The sequence below is a fragment of the Nannospalax galili genome, unplaced genomic scaffold (genome assembly GCF_000622305.1).
Source record: "Nannospalax galili isolate Female #2095 unplaced genomic scaffold, S.galili_v1.0 scaffold6, whole genome shotgun sequence".
Taxonomy (NCBI): domain Eukaryota; kingdom Metazoa; phylum Chordata; class Mammalia; order Rodentia; family Spalacidae; genus Nannospalax; species Nannospalax galili.
This window is the reverse complement of record NW_008355036.1, coordinates 690069-711997: the sequence shown is the minus strand read 5'-3', so window position 1 is coordinate 711997 and position 21929 is coordinate 690069. Positions and strand designations below refer to the sequence as shown.

Here is a 21929-nt window from a genome sequence, read left to right as displayed (position 1 = left end):
AAATTTTGTTTCTATTTTCTAAACCAATCAAGATATTATAATGATGAAACTTTGGGAATTTTATAATATAGGAAAAATTAATCAAAAGTTCATTATTCATGGACTTATGAATATTTCAGATTAAAGAGGCTTTAATGGCACCAGATGAAAAGTATATCCCAGTTTAGAGTATCTCATAAATTTCATCATTTAAGTGGTAAAAAATTGATATTGTTTTTAGTCTTAACAAATCCTCCCCCAATTTCTGAGTGATAGGTAATCATTTATTTTATAGTCTCATCTTTTACATTATTGTTTACATTGTGTGAAAACTATGGTACTTGCTTTCAATAAACTTGTCAATGCTTCAAAATATTTTGGAATAAGGACAATGTGTCGTTGTCATATGTGATTTTGTAAAAATCTTAAGAATGTAGCCTCAAAACAGAATTCTTTATTTTGTCCAAAACAGCACATCAAAAACATCCCCCACAATACATAAACCTATATATAAAATATAGAATATCTTCAATATTTTTCTTTTATACGGCAGCACAATAGTATATGCAAGTGAAAGGGATATTGATGGGACAAGGGAAACTGACTGGGCGATGACCTAGTTAGCCAAGTTAGCCAGGCATTAACATTCGAAGACCAGGTAAACATTAACTTTAGTAAAAAAAACAGTATTCAAAAGAGTTCCTATAAAGCTGGTTGGGGTATACATACCTCATTCTACATTCCTGGTCATTCCATCCACAGCCTGACCCCTCTTAATCATGTATCTCTGCCTTTGGAGTGGTACTATAAAAGTATGGGAAATGCCTACCCAATACCAAATTTTCACCATGAAAAAAATCATAATAGCTTAAAAAAACTATGGTGGATTTCAGAAGTATTTGTCATAATGTTAAAGAAAGCTTTCAAAACTACAGGGCTTATGACATACTGCATAAGGGAGTAAACATCTACTTAGGCTATTGTCAAATTCTGTTTAGTAACTTTCAACCTCAGGAAGGTCAACAACCATCTGATTTCTTCTGTATCTAATGATTTGTTGTTAGCCTGCTTTTAACAAAGGAAGAACTGGTATGATTTAAATCAACTGGTTCCTTACATCTCGGAGTTTATGTTCTGCTTCAACAGTATGCGTTACTGTATACCCACAGAAGCCAATCTCTCTTTTATGAAAAATTAACAAAAAACCCCCAACAGTCTTAGGGCTTTCAAAGGGAAGCCCTTTGTTTTTCAGAAAATTAAATTCAAATGTACAAGACCAACCACAGGCACTTTCCAAAAACCAAAAATGAAGCCAAATCACAAAATTATTCAATAGTTATAGACGACAGCTCTGATTTAGGGGGGTCATCCCGGGTGGTCTCGGCACAAGCACTGGTCTTTGGCTGTTCTTGCACTTCTTCCTCCTTTTCTGTAAGCCCACCAAGAGACCCCAAGGGGAAAGTGCTTTCACAATTCTGGGTTGAAGAGACCTGTGAGATTACAGGCATTTGAACAGAAGAGTTGCTTTCAAAACTGTGTTCTCCAAGATCATACTGAACAAGGGTCTCTTCTTGCTCCTGATTTAAGTAGTCCGGTACTAAGAAATCACTAAATGAAAGGCAAAGGATAAAATATAGAATTAATTTTCAAACCAGTGATAAGCAAGCTACAACAAAGATGTAACCTGTAAAACAAGATAGGGACTTTTCATTTCACTAATTCTTCAAGGAAGTTAATTGAGCTCAGGAACTTATAAGTTACATTTTCTTAAATATAAACTGAAGTCACTAAATAGAACCAAAGTGCATCATCTTTCTCTATGGATAATTTTTAAAAAAAGATTAATGATCACTTTCAGTGATCCTCTGGACACCTCAATGGCCTTCCTTGGTCTATGTTCAAGAGCTGGATTTCCCTAAAGCAAAGATCATGTGAATAATTTAAATGCTTAACTTTTCTTGGAATACACATTGAGTAAGAGGTATAGAAAAATCCATCTTTGCATTACCAACTGGATATAAATTAGCTAAGGAGCTAAGTCCTTATAATAAATGACTTTACATGTAATCTGCTATGGGAAGTTGAAAGATGCACAAAATAATGTGTTGTTAGTTTTGGTATATGAAAACTAATAAAGCACCTTTGAATGAAAATTTGGAAAGAATGTTTATTACAAAATAAGTCTTGGATACTTTATTTAAATGTTCATTACTTAATTAAAAAAGGGTATTATACTAGGCCTGCCAATAACTAATATATTTGATATGACCATTTAATAATTTGATTATTCAGTGTTAACAGGAAAATTCAAATTTGCTTATCTGTCTTGAAAAGTTAATTTCAAATGTCCTGTGTTTTTATTTTTGGGGCAGGGTCTTACTATATAGCACCAGTTGGTTTGGAACTCGCTGTGTACCAGGGCCTCGAAAGCATACAGATTCGCCTCTCTCTGCCTCCAGAGTGCTAGGATTAAAGGTGTGTACCACCACACCCAGCTGTGCTGTAGTTTCTAAAAAGTCTTCATGGGTTAGACAAGAGTAGTGTAAGACACAGGGCCCTGCATAGGGAAGACACACAGAGGAGTGGTGAACTAGACCACTATTTTGGCACTGCACAACTATGTTTAACAGACGTATGATCTAGCCTTAGTGATGGCAACCATATATTTAGAATCAAAAGTGATTAACCAAAATAAAGCCCTTTTTTGAAGGGGGAAAAACAAAATCTATGCATGAATAATGTGGAATTTTTAAAAAACAAGATTTAAAAATTAAGGTTAATTTAAAAATGTAAGGGTTTAGAAGGATTTTATTGTTTGGGAAGCTAAAGGACTCCTACAGAGGTTAAAAAAAAAACAAAAAACAAAAAAAAAACCCCCACAGAATAGAATTTTATATCTATGGGAGAACTTAGATGCCATCTTGTCACTGACTACATTTCAAATGTCACCTGTAAACTAACATGCTCAATCAACAGCAGCAGCAGAGATAGAAATGGAACCTTATTTCCTTGGATAACCTATAAATCCAGAAAGGTAATATCAAATTAAATTATTAATACTAAAAGCTGGAGTAGTAAGCTGAGGATAGGAGACTTTATTGGATCTAAATGTATCCATGATAACAGCTGTCAAAATGTTTTTATTGGTAAATGGATATTCCTTTATATAGGATTTTAAAAAGGAGGGGTGGTGGTGGTGAAGAATTTCTAGTCTAAAGCAATCCAACATTATTACGTATTACCTAACATGGTATATCTGCCAGTAAGAACTAGTTAGGATTCACTACAGAAATTTATTTAACTTCATATTAGAAAAAAACAAAACAAAACCCAAGGGGATAATCTTCTGTGGGGATATATATGCTGTTTATTTTGTAGGAAATATTTTAATACCAACTATAAAATATGTATAAAGCTTTATAAACTTAGGAGATCTAGTAAAATTTTATCAGATCAGGAGATCAGAGTATGCATATTGGGACTTTAAAATGAATGGGACTAATTAGCTGGCAACCTGATAAAAACACAGCAGGCTGCTTTGACAAGCAGGAAGAGTTTAGAAAGCAGTTTTCCTGATTGGGTTTTCCGCTGTGCACCTCACCTGCTCTGGAAGTAGTTTGCTAGCTCTGATGCTTCATGGTTCAGACTCCTCAGGTGCACGATTAAATTTCCCGAGTTGGTGAACATGGCGCCACATGTTTTGCACTCGTAAATCCGAGGCTTGCGGATAATGTGCCGGGAAACCCTCATATGGTGTTTATATTCCCCGAAGGAAGTGAAAGTGGCACTACATATCTGGCACCGGAAACAGCGTTTACCTTCATGCTTTAGGCGATGCATCTTTAGCGAGTAAGCCCTGGTGAACTTTTTCCCACAGCGGTCACACTGAAATGGTTTAATTCCTGTAAGACAACGCAAAATAACATCTGAAAAATAAGCCAATAGGTCATAAACCTCACAAATTTCTGAACTACAAAATTTTTTTTGTCTTTTTGAGACAGGGTCTCCTTGTAGCCCCAGCTGTCCTGGAACTCACTATGCAGACCAGGCTGGCCTTGAACTCACAAAGATCTGGCTGCCTCTGCCTCCCAAGTGCTGGGATTAAAGGGGTGCGCTACCATGCCCGACCTGAACTACAATTTTATAACAATAATTTATTGCTTTTTGTTTTGAGACCAGGCCTCCCTATATCCCCAGCTGGCCTTGAATTCACAAGAGATTGGCCTGCCTCTTCCTCCTGGGCTCTGGGATCAAGAGCATGTGCCACTAAGCCTGGCCTATAGCAATAATTTACAAAGACAAAAACTGCCAAAAAAACATAATGTTATCTCAGATAAGGTGCAGAATATCTGAAATCACTAGTGCTTAAAAAAAGAGGGCAGATGAGGATAAAACCAGGGCATGCATATTTAAGGTGATTTCTGAATACTCTTCTAAATCATTTATTTTACAGCCCTCTAAAAATTTATTAATGCCTCTAGTCAGATTTAACTGTCAGTATGACAACAGTCTAGTTACCTGAGAAATGAGTCTCAATTGATATTTTCCAGAGAAGACTGGCCTGTGGGCATTTGTCTAATTGGGGATCTCTTGATTGTGAATAAGCCAGCAAGCAGCATTACTATATGATTTCTGCTTCAAGTCTCTGCCTGAGTTCCTGCCCTGACTTCCCTCAATAATGGAGTGTATGTAACCTGTAAATTGAAATAAGTAATTTCCTTCCCTAAGTTGTGTTTGGTCAGAGTGTTTCATCATAGGAACAGAGAGGAAACTAGAACATTCATTAACTATTTATTTATTTGTTTGTGGTACTGAGGATCCATTCCAGGGCTAGTCAAGTGTTCTAAGACTGGATCATATATCTAGCCACAAATCATACTGCATTTAGACAACCCAATAACACATTTCATTAGAGAGGTTTATACTGAAGATAGATCCCTTATCTATGATGGTTAGTGGTGTGAAACCTGACAAATTTTGTCAAGGGAGATGGGGGATGGGCTTCAGGGAAGGTATATGGGGATTATCTTTATTAAGTTGACTGATGTGGGAAGACCTATTTTAATTGTTGGCGGAAAGGAACAGGGAATCCTGGACCATATGTAATGGAAAGTAAGCTGAGCACTAACATGCATGCTATTGTTCTCTGCTCTTGACTATGGATGTGATGTGACCAGTTCTCTCAAGCTTCTGCTGTGACTTCCCTGCCAAGACAGACTACTGAAACCTGGAATTGTGAGTCAAATGGACCCTTTCACCTTTAAGTTGCTTTTGACAGGACACTTACAATAGCAACACACACACACACACACACACACACACACACAGACAAAACCCCAAACTAAGACACTATCTTAGACAGAAATGAGAAGAAAAAAAAAGAAAAATTCTAACACCTTTGTAGGAAACAATCCTAACAGACCCACTATATGGTGGATTAGCTTTTTGAGTATTTAATATAATATTGTTAGCTATTTAATAAGCGAGTTATAAAGAATATTAACAGTCTCCTAATATTCACTATCCTAATTTGGGTGGGGGAAGCTTAAAATGACAAAACACAACCTGTGGATTTAACAAAACCAAAGAATTGGTGTTAGGCCAGGGATTATTAAGAACTATCCAAAGAAGAACAAATAAGATACTAACACAGCTGAAAACAGCAGCAAATATCTTTTATCCTTTGGTGGTCAGATTTTACCCCAAAGAATCCTTTACCTTTGTGATCACTGCACATAAGCTTCACTGAAATCTGATTTACACCATTTATCCAATAATCTTTCTTTTGTTAAAAAAAGAAAAAAAAAAAGTACTATAAGGCTGACTAACCAGAGCAGAGAATGCTAGAATTAAAATTTAATATTACATCTTTAAGCACTTTTTATTTAGCAATAATTTCAAACTTATAGAGAAATTAAAAGAGTAAGAATGACATAAAGAACCTCCATGTTCTTTTAACCCCATTTGCTTTACCATCTGTATTTGTTCTTTCCTCATCTATATATGTATACCTAATATAGTCAGTATATGCTAGTTAATGTATTTACCACACATATTACCTCTAAAGTTTTAACCAGAATACTTGATATCTGTGGTGACTGCATTTGTATTCTGATGCTGTACCATTTCAGAAACAGACTCTAGTCAATCTTGACTTCTTAGAGCTTTTCAGTTGTTTCTGTTCTCTAATGCATCTGTTTATCCCCACCCCCTCTCTCTTTTGAGACAGAGTCTTGATATTACATAGCCCAGACTGGCCTCAATGGTGGGATTATAGGCACATGCCACTATGTCCATCCCAAAGTGTTCACTTTCTATTTTAGTTGTGAATGCAAAATGTTTTCACATGCCCCCCTTATGCAACAACAGGGAAGGTGACATTACCTGAGTGGATAAGCATGTGCTGTTTCAGGTTCTGAATACGGGTGAATCGCACCCCACAGGTTGGACACTGAAAAGGTCTGTCTGGACCATTTGGACTTGGCCGTTCTGTACTGCTGGTAGAAGGAGCAATGTAGAGTTGGTAGGGATACTGAACATTTTCCAATCTAAAAAAATAAATCAAAGAAGGCAACCAGGCTCTGATTTTTAAATTGAATAAAAATTTCTGCAGCTCAACTTTAAATGAATAAAAGAATAAGCAAAGACTTTTCAAAACAGATTTTTACTTAGAACACAGAAACAATGTTATTGACTAGAGTGTCCAGCATCTTAAATTAAGCATGGATGACAGAACATGTCATAAGCTATTTATTTAAGATATCCTTCCTCCCTGCTACTATTTTGATTTAGGCCCTTATTATTTTCCCCATTAAATTCTGGAACAACTGTTTTCTTCAGAATAAATTCTCAATCGCCACGAAAAATTTAAGACTCTTCAATATCTGAACTGGTCATACTCCCCCGACTAAACATACCTTATCCTAAGCTAATTCCTCCCATGTGCTATATGTGGTATCTCCCCACATTTAACACCTTCTACAAGCCTATCTTCTTTGCCTGGGTAATTTCTACTCATTTTATAAAATGTAGCTGAGTCACCACATCCTCCTGGAAGCCTTCTTTGATTTATCAGTGGTTTAGGTAGGAAAACTTCCTACACACGGCAACAAATTCCTTGTATATTACTCAGGATGATTTGCTATCTTCAATCCCTTGCCCTAAAAACTCATGGAGAAGGCTACAGAGATGGCATGGTGGTTAAAAACTTGTACTGTTCTTGCAGAGAACCCGAGTTTGAGTGCCAGCACCCATGCCAGGTAGTTCAAGTCCCTGTAACTCCAGCTCCGGGATCTAATACCTCTGGCCTCCTTAGGTTACCCCCACTCCACATGCACATTTACATATAAAACAACTCACAGAGCTCCTTGAGAGAAAAGGCTATTTCATCTCTATATCCCAATCATCCAACACAGTATTTAATAAAGAACAGATAACTTCATTACTGTTTTATATTAAGAAATAAGCACACACGTTCCTTTTTGTTGTTGTTTGAGATGGGGTCTCCCTGTAGTCCCAGCTGGCCTGGATCTCAGAGAGCTGTCTGCCTCTGCCAGAGTGCTGAGATTAAAGGCTTGCACCACCATGCCTAACTGAATAGGCACACTTATTTTTGCTTTTATTAATTCATTCAAATGATTTTGGTTCATAATCCTCCAGGTTTAGCTATTCAAAAATAATACACTTTGTGGAGTACTTTGAATCCTTAACACTTTCAGCACCAGATCTCCTGGAACTGGAGTTAACAGTTACTGAGAATATTTTGCACTCTGTATGAGGAATAATTAAATCATTCAGTGGAGTCTATATTCAGTGCTGAGAGACGAACTTGAAGAGTAATCAAGAAAATGACCAGAGAAGAGAGAAGTAAAACAGAAAGATCCAATCATGACTGGTACTGTCTTAAACTGGTAGTCAGTAAAGGCCTCCTTGAGAATTGACACTAAGTCAATGATATGAAGGTCAAAGAGCTGAGGGTGAATGGAAATCAGAGAAAGCATAAGGTAAAGGTCATAGGATGGCAGAAAGGTCCAAAGGCAGTAACCAATATGGAGGATTTTAGGAACTGAAAGTAGGTCAACGTGGCTACAGTGTAATGTGAAAAGAATGGTCTGATGAGAGTCATGCAAAAGTCCTAATGTAGGGTTTTAAAATGCAAAGCAAGGAATTTAGGTTTTAAGTACAAACAGTGACACAATCTTAGTCAAAAATGAAATAAAGATGATTCTGGCTAGTGTAAGGAGAATGAACTAAGTAGCAGATACTAGGAAAATGGACTAAGGTGTGGAATCAGGGGCTAATTTCAAAGAACTGCCAATAGTCAAGGAAAAGGATGGTGGTGACTTAAACTATGGTGGCTGTAGCACAGAGGAAAATAGACTAGAGGTTGGGGATATATTCTGAAGGCAGACTGAAAAGGAGTTAAAGATTAAATACAGAGGAGAGAAAAAGTAGGAAGTGATGAGATATAGAAGGATAATGTGTAATTTTCAGAGACTGTCCTTGAAAAACTAGAAGATGAAATGGAAGCTGGGACAGAGACTAGAGGGGGTAAGACTCAGATGGGGAGTTACAAACAAGAGTTTTATCTTAGCTTTGTTAGGCCTGAAATGGCCCTCTATATATGTACGTGGAATTATCAAGCAGGAAGCGTCAAATGAAGACAATTACTCAGGAATCATGGATATACAGAGCAGAACTTGGCAAACTTTTTCTTTTTTTTTAATATCTTCAACAAATTTTTTATTTAAGCTGGGCGTGGTGGTGCATACCTTTAGTTCCAGCACTTGGGAGGCAGAGGCAGGCAGATCTCTGTGAGTTCAAGGCCAGCCTGGTCTACATAGTGAGTTCCAGGTCAGCTGGAGCTACAGGGAGACCCTGTCTCAATAAAGACAAAAATAAAATTATTTTTTTTATTTTATGCATATGAGTGTATGGCTTGCATGCATGTAAGTGCACCCATGTCGGTCAGAAGAGGGCACTGGATCCCCTGGAACTGGAGTTACAGATGGTTGTCAGCCACCATGTGGGTGCTGGGATTTAAACATGGGTCTTCTGTAAGAACAACCAGTGTTCTTAACCACTGAGCCATCTCTCCAGTCCTTTTTTTTCTTAAAGCAGACAAGAGAGTAAACATTCCATTTACGAAAAGAGACTACGCAGTTTTAGAAATGTACAAAAAAAGGTCTAATGTGATTCCTTGCACAATTTTGAATTTAGAGTACTTGGATTTAGAGTTGTCAAGCACAACCTTTACAAGAAAAATGCACACTATGTTAGTACTAACCGGTCATCATCATCTGCATGAGCATTGGTGCTAGAAGTATTTTGAAGTGTAGGCAACCCCTCGGTAACTCCTTCATCTACTGAGCCTGGGAAGAGGATTAAAAAAAAGAAGTTATTAATGTTTGGTGCAAATAACCCAAGATAGTAACTGTCATATACCCCCAAAGTCATCTAACACATATTTATAGTGTTCATATCCTATAAAAAGTAGTGATATTTTGGGGATGAAGAGATGGCTCAGTGATTAAGAGCACTGGCTGCTCTCAAAGAGAACCTGGGTTTTGTTTCCAACACCCATATGGTGGATAATAAGTGTCCATTAACACCAGTTTCAGGGAATTTGATGGTCCTCTTCTGGCCTCCACAAGCATTATACACATAGTGCAGTTTACATACATACAGGCAAAATATTCACACATAGACATAAAAAAGAGCGAGGCATGTGTAGCCCATACCTTTAATCCTAGCACTTGGGAGGCAGGGGCAGGCAGATCTCTTTGAGATCTAGGCCAGCTTGGTACATAGCGAGTTCCAGACTAGCCAGGGCTACAAACAAAAAACTCCCCACAAAAGTAAAAGTAAAAAAAAAAAAAACCCCCCCAAAAAAAAAAAAAAAAAAAAAAAAAAAAAAAAAAAAAAGTTTTAAAGTAGTAATATTTCCTATTTTACTTTTGACTAAATGTTTTTGTGGCTTAAAAAGAAACCTTACAGGGCTGGCAAGATGGCTCATGATGGCTCAAGATGGCAAGGTAGGTAAAAAGGGCACTTGCCACCAAGCCTGATGAGCTGAGTTTGATCCCTGGTAGTCTACATGTTAGGAAGTAACTAATGGCCACAAGTTATTCTCTGATTTACTTGCATGCCATACACAAATAAATAAATCTGTAATATAAATGTTAAAAAGCAAATTAAAACAAAGGAATCATATACAAGACTTATTTTAGTATGTAAATTCTTTCAGTACTGTTTCTTTGGCAGGAACCTCAGAAAACAAGTAGGGCAATTTAAAAGCCACATAAAACTGAATGATACTTACCTATCATTTAAAGTGTCGATAATCTGTATATTGTAAAACTTATTTTATTGTGACATGATTTTTATATAAAATTTAAAAGATAAAAAGCATCCAGGCAACATCTACACAAGTTACAGAGAAGCAGTGCTTGCATTCTAGAAATCATCACTTGCTTCTTCAAAACATTGATGTTGCTATGTTAACTGCTTATTTTTATTGTTGCAGAATATTAGCAAACTATTCTCTTGTAACTGACAATTCAGGTTTATTATGAACTATGTTGCTGTAAATGTTCTGGCATAAGCAACTCAATACTCAAGTGTAGGCTTTTGCTAAGGTATATACTAAGGAATGGGGATTGCTAGATCAGACTATGGTTATTTTCACCTTTATCTGAAAATGCAACTCTTACTGGAGTACTACCATAAGTATAAATGTGCTGTTCCATATCTGCAGTAACATCTTTTATTCTTTTTAATTTTTGGTAATTTGGTTGATGTGCATTGGTATTCCACTGTGTTTGTGTTTCATTTTTCTTCTTATCAATGAGGTAGGGAAGTTTCATAGATGTAAGTGCCAGTTCCAAGTCTGCATTTTCATTACAATTTCTTTTCAGGGGCTGTGAGATAGATCAATGGTAGAGTGTTTGCTTAGCATTTACAAGCTCCTGGGTTCAATCACCATACCACAAAAAAAAAAAATTTTTTTTTCATTTTAGATAAGCCTTTTGTCAATGATATATCTTATAAATAGCTTTCATAGTTTATAGTGTACTTTTTTTGGTCTTTTTGAAACAGGGTCTCCCTGTACCCCCAACTGGCCTGGAACTATGTAGGCCAGGCTGGCCTTGAACTCGAAGATAACCTGCCTCTGCCTCCCAAGTGCTGGGATTACAGGCGTGCGCCACCATGCCCAGCTATAAATAGTGTACTTTCACAGTTTGATGGCCAAAGGTTTTTAAATTTAAAAATCTCTTTGTCTTTTTTATCTTTTTTTTTTTTTTTTCAAAAAAAAAAAAAAAAATAAAAACCAACTTTCTTAAACTAATTTTTTTAGGGGACACGAGTTTGAGACAAAGTCTCACTATGTAGCCATGATGGGCCTGGACAGCCTGGCACTTGCTCAGTGTGGCCAGGCTGGCTTTGAACTGAAAAGAGATCAGCTTGCATCAGCCCCTGAAGTACTGAGACCAAAGGTGTGCATCATCATGCCAAGCTCAATCTCAAATTCTTTTGAAAAACTTATGTTTTGTCTTTTGAGCTTTAGGTCTTCTATTTCCTGTGGATTTAATTTTGTAACCAAATTATTTTTTCAACTTTTTTTCCTTCTTCCCTTTCTTTTTTAAAAAAATATTATTATTTTTATTTTATGTGTTTGAGTGTACTGCTTGCTCTGTGTGTAAGTGCACCTGTGTCGTGCAATGCCCTCAGAGGGTCAGAAGAGGGTATCAAATCCCCTGTAACTGGAGTTATGGATGATTGTTAGCTGCCATATGAGTGATGGCACCTGGATCCTCTGCAAGAGCAGTCAGTGCTCTTACTGCTCAGCCATCTCTCCAGCTGCCCCGTAACCAAATTATTCAAGGAATTTCTATTCTGTAATGCTGTTTCTGTAACTTGTTAAGTATATGCAAGTGAACAGGTTTTCAGGTTCTCTATGAAGTTGCAATTGCTTATCTTTTGTGTGCATTAAGGTAAATCTTTAATCTAGTGTTACAATAAATCTTGATCTCTAGCAGTATAATTCTTACCACTTTTGTGTACTTCTTGAATGTTCTGGCTATTCTTGGCTCTTTGCATTTCTTAGACACATTTCTGAATTAGTTGGTTCAGTACAGGTGTTAATGAGCACTTTTCTATTAGTTTGGACATTCTGTAGTACTTTCCTACTGATTTTACTGGTTGGCCACCTTAGACATTATATATATACTGGGTTGGGGATATAGCTCAGTGGTACAGCAACTGGGATCTATCCCTAGCAGCCCCCTCCCCAGTATAGTCAAAACCTTTACTTCCTCCTAGATAATACAAAGATGTTTGGCGGCCTTTAATTCCTTTCCTACCTGTTTGCATTCTGTAACTTAGAAATTATCTGGTATTTTGTTTGTGCTCACTTTTGCCTCATGAAGTCCATCAAGATTTTCTAATGATGATTTGATGTTTTTGTTTGTCTGAAATCATTCTTTTCACTTCTATTGAGGTAGGGTCTCATATAGTACAGGCAGAAGGAAGGACAACTTTAAAAACAACAACAACAACAACAACAAAAAACCATACCTCAGTCTCATGTATTCCAGGCTGCCCACAAATTTACTATGTAGCAGAGGATGACCTTTAACTTCTTAGTGATCTTCCTGCCTCCACCTCCTGAATACTGAGATTGAAAAAATGGACCAAGGTGCCTGGTTTTATGCAGTGCTGGGGATTAAACTCAGAACTTCCCGCATGCTAAGCAAGTACTTTACCAAATGAACTTTATTCCTAGTCTTCACTTTCATTCTTTTTTTAAAAATTTTTATTATTTTTATGTGTATGTGTGTATTGCCTGCATGTAGGTAAGTGCACCCATGTTGTGCAATGCTCTCAAGAGGACAGAAGAAGCCGTCGGAACTGGAGTTACGGGCAGTTGTTAGCTGCCATGTGGATGCTGGGATTTGAACTCGGGTCTTCTGCAAGAACAAGCAGTGTTCATAACTGCTGAGCCATCTCTCCAGTCCCTCACTTTCATTCTTGAAAACTATTCTCACTTGTTCTTGTTTACTTTCTGTTGCTGAGATAAAACACTGACCAAAACCAACTGGAAAGAAAGGGTTTATTTCATTTTACAGGTTACAGTCCATCATCAATGGATGCCAAGGGAGAAAATCAAGGCAGGAAATGAAGCAGAGACCATGGAGGAACACTGTTTATTGGCTTGCTTAGCTATCTTTGTTATACAGCCCAGGAACACCTACCCAGGGATGGCATCACCACAGAGGGCTAGATCTGTCCTACATCAATTACCAATCAAGAAAATGCCTCATAGACATGCCCATAGGCCAATCTGATGGAAGAAATTCCTCAATTGAGGCGTGCTCTTCCCAGATGTGTTGAGCTGACAACGAATGAGCAGAAAACAAGATTGGTATTTACATTTTTCCTAGGACAGCATCCCCCGGTTTCTGATGCTGAAAAGTCAGATACTTTTCTTGGGGGGGGGGTCTTTTTGAGAAAGGGTCTCCCTGTAGCCCCAGTTGGCCTGGAACTCGCTATGTAGACCAGGACGGTCTCAAACTCACAGAGATCCGCCTGACTCTGCCTCCCAAGTCCTGGGATTAAAGGTATGTGCCACCATGCCCAGTGAAAAGTCAGATACTCTTAAAGGTGACACAGCATCCTTTTTTTAAAAAAAATTATTTATTATTTTTACTTTATGTGTACGTGTGTATTGCCTGCATAAGTGCACGCATGTAATGCAACGCCTGTGGGGGTCAGAAGAGGCTGTTGGAGCCCCTGGAACTGGAGTTACAGTTGTTAGCTGCCATGTGGGTGCTGGGATTTGAACCCGGGTCTTCTGCAAGAACAACCAGTGTTCTTAATCACTGAGCCATCTCTCCAGCCCCAACATCCTTTTTTATTTTCTGAATTTTTGTTTTGTTAATTTTATTTTCTGAATTCATTATGTGTCTAGATTTGTGTTTCTTTTTATTATTCCCGTTTGATATTTGCTGACTTTTAGTGAACTGCTCAATTATCTTTCCATTCCCATTGTTTTTTCCTTAAAGAAAAGGGAACTTAACAGTAGCAATTCCATTTGTCTTAGAATGAAAACTGGAAAAGTCCAAATATTTGGATTTGGGAACCAGAACATAAAAAATTTCTTTGTAGTATTCTTAACTTATTCAAGTGAAGACAATATTAATGTTTAGAGGCACGATGACTAATCTAGTGGCATTGTTTCTGATCCTCAGGAAGGGTGTTAACTTGGTAAGGTAGAAATAATACCCACTCTGCCTTTGATTCTGGAATGTCAATGGTTTATTAAAAATCTACTGAGGAGCTGAAGAGACAGCTCAGCAGTTAAGAGTGCTTCCTGTTCTTACAGAAGACCTGAGTTCAGGTCCCAGCACCTATGTCAAGTGGCTTACAACTGCCTGTAACTCTAGCTTCAGGAGATTTGATGCCCTACATACCTGACATATACTTACAGACACACATATATAGAGAGTGAAAAATACATTTGTAACAAAAAGTCTATTTTGACACAAGAAAATGTCACTTAAATCTTGGTCACTAACTCTATAATTCAATAGATAGTATGTAAAAATAAAAGTACTTTATTCTCATCTATGATTCTTTTTCAAAATATTTTATTATTTTTTTATTTTATGTGTATGAGTGTATTACCTACATGAATATAAGTGTGCCCATGTCATGTAATGCCTGCAGATGTCAGAAGAGGGCATCGAATTCCCCTGGAACTGGAGTTATGGATGGTTGTTAGCCACCATGTGGGTGCTGGGAATTGAACCCAGGTCCTCTGCAAGAGCAACCAGTGCTCTTAACCACTGAACTATCTCTCCAGCCATCAACCCATGGTTCTTAAGTGTATCAAAATCTAAAAATAAAAGATTTAAGAGTTTTGTCCATATTGTGGAAATTTTAGCACCTAAGAAATGCTATCACTTATACAATTATGAGCAAAAATAAAAGTTTATAAACTCTTTTTCCTGAGGTGATAGCTTCTGACAACAACAAAACAAAGGTAAATGAACTGGATATTGAATTAGACTGATTTAACAGCAGGTTATACAAGTTATTGATTGGTGATAATGTTTCTTAAATTACTCAGTTTTAATGAAATTTTTAAATTGGAAGTATAGCTCAATGAGACAGCCTAATTTGCACAAGACCCTGGGTTCCGTCCTGAAACTAGTGGAGGGAAGTTTTCTATGCTATAGGGATTCTAAGAGGCAGTTGAGAACAGCTAAGAATTCTGGACAGACCTTTTTACTTCTTCAAACAGTAAAGGTGATTTATGTACGCAATCAGCTTGATATGGTGAGGACTAGCTTACCAAGTCAGCTCACCCTTTCAGCAACAAACAACAGTGTATAGCAGCTTCTAGTGTATCATACTACAGTACTCAAGACACAAAAATCTTCTAGCAATGAAAAATAATTAATTGGTCATCCTATCAAGCATTTACCACATGTTAGGCAATATTATACATATTTTTAATACAATTATCTTAGGTTCACACTTGAAAAATAAAAAAGCAAGCTGGGTCTGGTAGTACAGGTCTCCAATTCCACCTATACAAGAGGCAGAGGCAGGAGGCTCTCAAGTTCAAAGCCTGCCTGGGCTACAGTTGAGAGCTGTTGAGATCAAGGTATGGTCCTACTCTAAGTTACTCCATATTGTATAAAACAGTTGTTCTTTGGGGTCGCCCCCCACCCCCCAACCCAGGTTGTGCCTTGCCCTAGAAGACTCCATTTTGAGGGTGTAGGATTGTGCTGGATAGTTCTGTCAACAGACCTGGGTAGAGGGAACCTCAACTGAGTTACTAGTTCTACTGGACTGGCTGTGGTCATGTCTGTGGGGTACATTCTTGATTAAGTGATGTGGGAGGGCCCAGCCCACTGTGGGTGGTGCCACCCCTGGGCATGCTGTCTTGTATTATATAAGCAGGTTGAGCACAGACCAGAGGAGCAAGCCAGTAAAGCACCATTCCTCCCTGGTCTGTGCTTCAGTTCCTGCCTTCAGGTTCCTCCTTCCAGTTCCTACATTGAGTTCCCTCTATGAAGGGAATATGCTATAAACCAAATAAACCCTTTCCTTCCCAACTTGGCATGGTCAATATTTTATCACAGCAACAGAAAACAATTTAGGTCAAGGATGATTGCATCTCCAGGTGGATCTGCAGACAACAACATCTGTCTGGCACTACCCAGACAGCACAGACTGAAAAATGACATTCCTAGGAGTAGAAAGGATTGATGGACTTAAACTTCGTTTTAAATAAAAGGATTTAAAATTTTTTAAAAAAATTATGTGGTTGTGGGGCTAGAAAGATGGCTCAGTGGTTAAGAGTACTGGCTACTCTTGCAGAAGACCTGGGTTCAATTGCCAGCATCCACATGGTGGCTAGCAACCATCTGTAACTCCAGTTCCAGGGTAATCTGATGCCCTCTTCTGACGTCCATGGGCACTGCATGACATGGGTGCAATTACATACATGTAGGCAATGCACTCATGCACATAAAATAAAAACTATATATATATAATTTTTTTTTTTTTTGTCTTTCTGAGACAGGGTCTCCCTGTAGCTCCAGCTGTCCTGGAACTCACTATGTAGACCAGTCTGGCCTCAAACTCACAAAGATCTGCCTGCCTCTGCCTCCCAAGTGATGGGATTAAAGGTATGCACCACCACGCCTGGCTAAAAATAGAGACCCTGTCTCAAAAAGACACCCCCCACCCCAAATCCCTTCCCAACCTTAAAAATATAGATACTTCCCAAGGATTAGTCCTTTGGTTTTGGCTCTTCCAGTTCTCTAAAACTGCTTGGTTGTAATCTAAACATAATTTACATAAAACTGACCTTGCTGATTACTCTTAAAATGAGCACCCCCTACCTCCTACCATTGATTTTCTTTTTTTTTTTAAATTTAATCCCAGCACTAGGGAGACAGAGACAGGTGGATCTGCCTGTGAGTTCCAGGCCAGCTGGGGCTCCAGGGGGACCCGGTTTCAAAAAGACCAAAAAAAACAGTATTTATTATTAATTATTATTATGTGTATGACCTGCATGTGTATAAGTGTACCTGTACTATGCAATGCCCATAGAGGTCAGAAGAGGGTGTCAAATCCCCTGGAACTGGAGTTAGGGACGGTTGTTAGTTGTCATGCGGGCAGAACTCTTAACCACTGAACCATCTCTCCAGCCTCCAACCACTAATTTTTCATATTACAGTTATTGCATTTAGTAGATGGCAAAATGCTATGTATTATAATTATCATTTTTTGCATCATTAAGAAGGGGGAAAAACTAACTGCAAAGACACATCTGGACTCAGACAATAAGGTATGAAAAATTATTGAATCATTATTCATCCTTAGTACTTTCACCCATCCCTTTCAATGTATATACTCAACATTACTAGGTTGTACGGATTCATTATTCATTTATAAAAATCTTATAATTAAAAAAAAAGTTTTACTCTTTTATACCCACTGGTCTAACAGGTTTTAGAACCAAATCTGTCTCTGCATAGCCAAATCTCTTGCATTAACAATATCAAAACCAAACTAATTTTCCTAAAATATCTGTCTGTTTGTCTGTCTTACTCCTTTTAAGATTTAGAGTATTAGGGTAAAATTTACATTTACTTAGCCTACCTGTGGTGGGCATTGCTTGCTGCACTATCTAGTGTTTTCTAATTTTGTTTAAGGTAATCACATACTCAACTAAAAATAATTTCTCAAGATTCTTTGTTATTAAGAAAGATCATATGGCACATACTAGCATTAGTTTTAAAATGTTTCCCAGGACAATTAGTGCATTCCTGACATGAGCATTCTCTCTTTCCAGAGTGTAAATGTCAAGATGAAGTGAGTATCTCATAAATACAAAGGAAATAAGTCTATGGAATAAACTGATAAATTATAAATACACAAAGATCCTAAATCATACTGTAAAACCATATTACCAGTTCTGAACTTCCAATTCTGGAACACTACCATATAATAAAAGTAAAATCCTATTTGGCAAAGCCACTGAAAACAGTTTCTGTTATCTACAGTTGAATGCAATCCTTACTTGGAACTGGTGTTCAAGGCTCTTCACAATCTGTTCTTACCAGCTCCTTTTGACTTATCACCTACTTATTCCCACAGGTTCAGTGTCTGTGCTTTGTCTACATCACCGTGTCCTGGTTCACTACTTACTGAACATACTGTGCCTTTCTTTATGTTTTCTACGTTGTTACCTTACTTGGGCAAACTCTCATTGCTTAAGACCCACTCACATATGCTACTGTTAATTTGCTCTTTCCATTGTTACATTAATAATGCTTTTTAATTTGTCTAGTATAACATTTTTAACAGCTCATTATAATCACCTACTGACATATCTGATTCTCCAGTTGGGCTATTAACTCCATTGTTGTAGAAGTCATGTCTTTGTCTTACACATCATCATATTTGAAACATTGTAACTTTTCAGTATTTTTTTTTTCACTTATTGTGTGTATAGGTGGTTTTATCCTATCATGTGGGTTCCAGAACTCAAACTCATGTCCTCAGACTTGGCAGCAAACACCATTACTGGCCCTTAATGAATATTTCAATAAAGAAGTGGATTTTTCCCTCCAAGACAGGGTCTCATATAGCACAGGCCTTGAAACTCATTAAGTGCTGAGGACTTCTGAACTATGAATTCTCCTGTTTATGTTTCTTTAGTGCTGAGATTCTAGGTGTGTAGCACTGTCCCTGGTTGGGTGTGGTGGCATACATCTGCAACCCCAACAACCAGGAAGCTGAGGCAAGGGGATCACTAGCTCAAGGCTGGCCTGGACTACATCACAAGACCTTGTCTTTAAAAAAAACAAAGCAGGGGCTGAAGAGATGGTTCAGCGGTTAAGAGCACTGACTGCTCTTAATCTGGGTTTGGTTCCCAGCACTCACACACATGCAGACAACACACACATACACATAAAATTAAAGAATTGTAGCTGGGTATGGTGGTGTATGCCTTTAATCCCAGCACTTGGGAGGCAGAGGCAGGCGGATCTTTGTGAATTCGAGTCCAGCCTGATCTACATAGTGAGTTCCAGGACAGCTGGGGCTACAAGGAGACCCTGTCTCAAAAAAGACAAAAAAACAAAACAAAACAAAAACCCCAAAAACCAAAGCAAATGAAAATAATTTACAAATTTTATCTCTGCTTTTTGCCCTTATATACTGTTGAACTTTTTTCTTTCTCAATGTGTAACTTGCAAAAAAAAAAAAAAAAAAAAAATTATAGAACTAGTAACATTTTTTTAACAATCCAGTTACTAGCGGGCATGGATGGTGCACACCTTTAGTCGTATCAGAGGCAGGCGGATCTCTTGAGATCAAGGCCAGCCTAGTCTACATAGTGAATGCTAGGACAGCTGGGGCAACAGGGAGACCCTATTTTAAGCCCCACTCCCCTTAACTCTAGTTACCATGTTTTGCCATTTTTTATATTTTCTATAGGACTGAGCACAGAAAAGCTTAAAAACATTTGAACTGACTGTAACATGAAAACATAGAAAGCATTATACCTATAGAGGAAGACTGTGGACTAATCAGAAGGTCCTCTTGGACTTGTTCACTTCCTGGCACTGTCTGCTGATCACTCAGTGAGCTCTGAGATGCACTGACAGGCTGGGACACTTCCTCATGGACCTCCTCATCACTTAATCTTTCTACTTTGACCCGGATATCTTCTTCGGTACCCAGAGGCAAGGTAGTTTTTGTGCTCTCACAAGTCACATAATCAGCCATTCTTCTACCTGCCTCAGATGGGCCAGGTAATTCTAAAGTCCGGGTGTTTTCTGCCTGCTTAGTTTTCTCAGGCTGAATCCTTCGATCAATTCCAAAAGGGAAAGTCCAGGGAAAAGCTAAAGAGGAGTCAACTGGCTGATTTCTATTTTCTGCATAGGAAGCTGAAGAATTCAATACCTGGGGTGAACTTGTTTGTGTGCTACATTTTACAGGACTCTCAGGAGACATAACAATGTAGCTTTTGCGTTTTCTCCGTGATTCTCGGCAGACAGGAATGGTTCTTTCTACTACACTGCACTCTGAAGACACTGGAGAAATGCTTCCATCTCGAGAAGTAAAATTGCAGTTAGAATTATTTTCTTGTCCAGCATCTAGACCTTTTTCTGGTTGGCTATTGGGGGTATTCCATAAAATACTTGATTTCATGAATTCTGAGCAGGTGCTAGCAACACTAAACATCTGCATATAGCTAGCCGCAGCTAGAACATCAATGATATTTTCTGTGTTAATTGACAGAGTGGCTGTGTAAGCATATTCTAAAAGGGGTATAAAGCCAGTCACTGTAACATGATGCAGATCCAACACATTTTTGTTTTCATCTTCTGCTTGGCCTACAAGTTTGGTGCGAAAGAAATCACTGCAAGCTGCTAGTACCACCTTATGAGCCCGGAAGATTTTGTCCTGGACACGAATAGTGATATCACAAAAATGTCCATCATTTCGTAGCATATTTAGTTTTCCAAGCATTTCCTGGCTGTGGGAAGAGGAGCTATGAGTAAACGTTTTCACACCCATCTTTTCCTTCCTCTTCTACAGATGCTCTTCAAGGATGCAAATGAATCAGAAATGTCCTAAAAAGCACAGAAAACAAAACATCAAATGACAGCTTAATGATTGAAAGAAGAAATTCACACCATTTTTATGTGTGCCAAATAAAAAACAAAAAAGATAGTGAGGGAGAAACTTCAGGTATGGAACCCATTAAAATAATTCTGTGTTTGGTGTGGTATCTTACTTCTTAATAATTCCAGTACTAGGGAGGTTGAAGCAGGAGACTGCCGTAAGTTCAAGGCCAATCTGGGCCAACAGTGAGTTTCAGGCCAGCTTGGGCTACAGAGTAAGACTCAAACAAACAAAATGAATGCATAGATAAATAATGAATATACATTCTTTAAACCATCTGACCAATGGCCTATAAATCACTATGTTAATTAGCTGAATTTAAAAGCAACAGCTTGGTGGCTGGAGAGATGGCTCAGTGGTTAAGAGCACTGGCTATATATACATATATATATATATATTTTTTTTAACTCACATTTAACTTTATGTTCTGTGAACTCTTCTAGCCCCAGAGTGCTGTGTGTGGCCCTTTCACCTTTTCTGATAATTGTATTCTCCTTATATTTTTACTGTCCAGCATGTAATAATTTGGAATATCTAGTTACAGACTTTTTATTGTGGTTTTCCTATTTAGGAAAATTGTACTTTTTTTAAACAAGGTAAACAAGAAATGGCCTGGAGAGAAACAGATTAGAGATGTAGCTGAGGTAGGGATGGGGCTGACTTTTAAAGCAGCACTTAGGTCACTCTGTGATGTGGGATGGCCTCTGGATTGGGAAAGCTCTTCTTATCACTCCCGTGCACTCCTCAGCTCCTGTCCTAGTCCTACTGCCAGTGGACTTAAAATGTTTGATTTCACAGTTATATTTTTTATTTATCTGTAATTTATGTACTATGAATTACACAATTCTGGGGAATAAGTTAGCTTTCTGTAATCATCCTGTACTCATAATTTTAGCATATAATACATGATAATTTGTAACCAGTCTTTGAAAATATTTTCATCTTATTTTTCAGTGTTAAATACAATTCCAAGTTTTAAATTAGTTTTCAGACATTTCATTTAATCTCATGAACCTGTGAATCTACTTTCAGAGTATTTAAAGTTACCTAATATTCTTTTTTTTGGGGGGGGGGATAAGTACCTGGTATTTTTAAAGTTAGTCTCTTTTTTTATACATTTAATTTTCATAATAAATAGTTTAATCAAAAAGTGAAAGACTACATTGATTGAAGAATGGCCTCAGAAAAAGACACACCAAACAGGTATGAAGGAGGACATTTCAGTGGTTCTAACG

At 37.8% G+C, this 21929-nt stretch overlaps 1 protein-coding gene across 4 annotated transcripts in view; it reads right to left on the bottom strand.

Moving 5' to 3' along the window:
- Window positions 1-413: 413 nt before the first annotated feature.
- Zbtb44 (zinc finger and BTB domain containing 44) overlaps window positions 414-21929 on the bottom strand; it is a 50715-nt gene continuing 29199 nt past the window's right edge. Inside the window, exons 2-6 of one of the 4 annotated variants that reach the window (XM_008852102.2) lie at window positions 19569-20642; window positions 9266-9350; window positions 6364-6527; window positions 3581-3881; window positions 414-1587 (exon numbers count right to left, since the gene is read on the bottom strand). In XM_008852102.2, coding sequence (XP_008850324.1) covers window positions 1305-1587; window positions 3581-3881; window positions 6364-6527; window positions 9266-9350; window positions 19569-20586 — 1851 coding nt within the window. In that variant the 5' untranslated portion in view covers window positions 20587-20642 and the 3' untranslated portion in view covers window positions 414-1304. The remainder of the gene's footprint in view (window positions 1588-3580; window positions 3882-6363; window positions 6528-9265; window positions 9351-19568; window positions 20643-21929) is intronic. The other 3 variants (XM_008852105.2, XM_017802923.2, XM_008852104.2) reach the window with 3 other exon arrangements.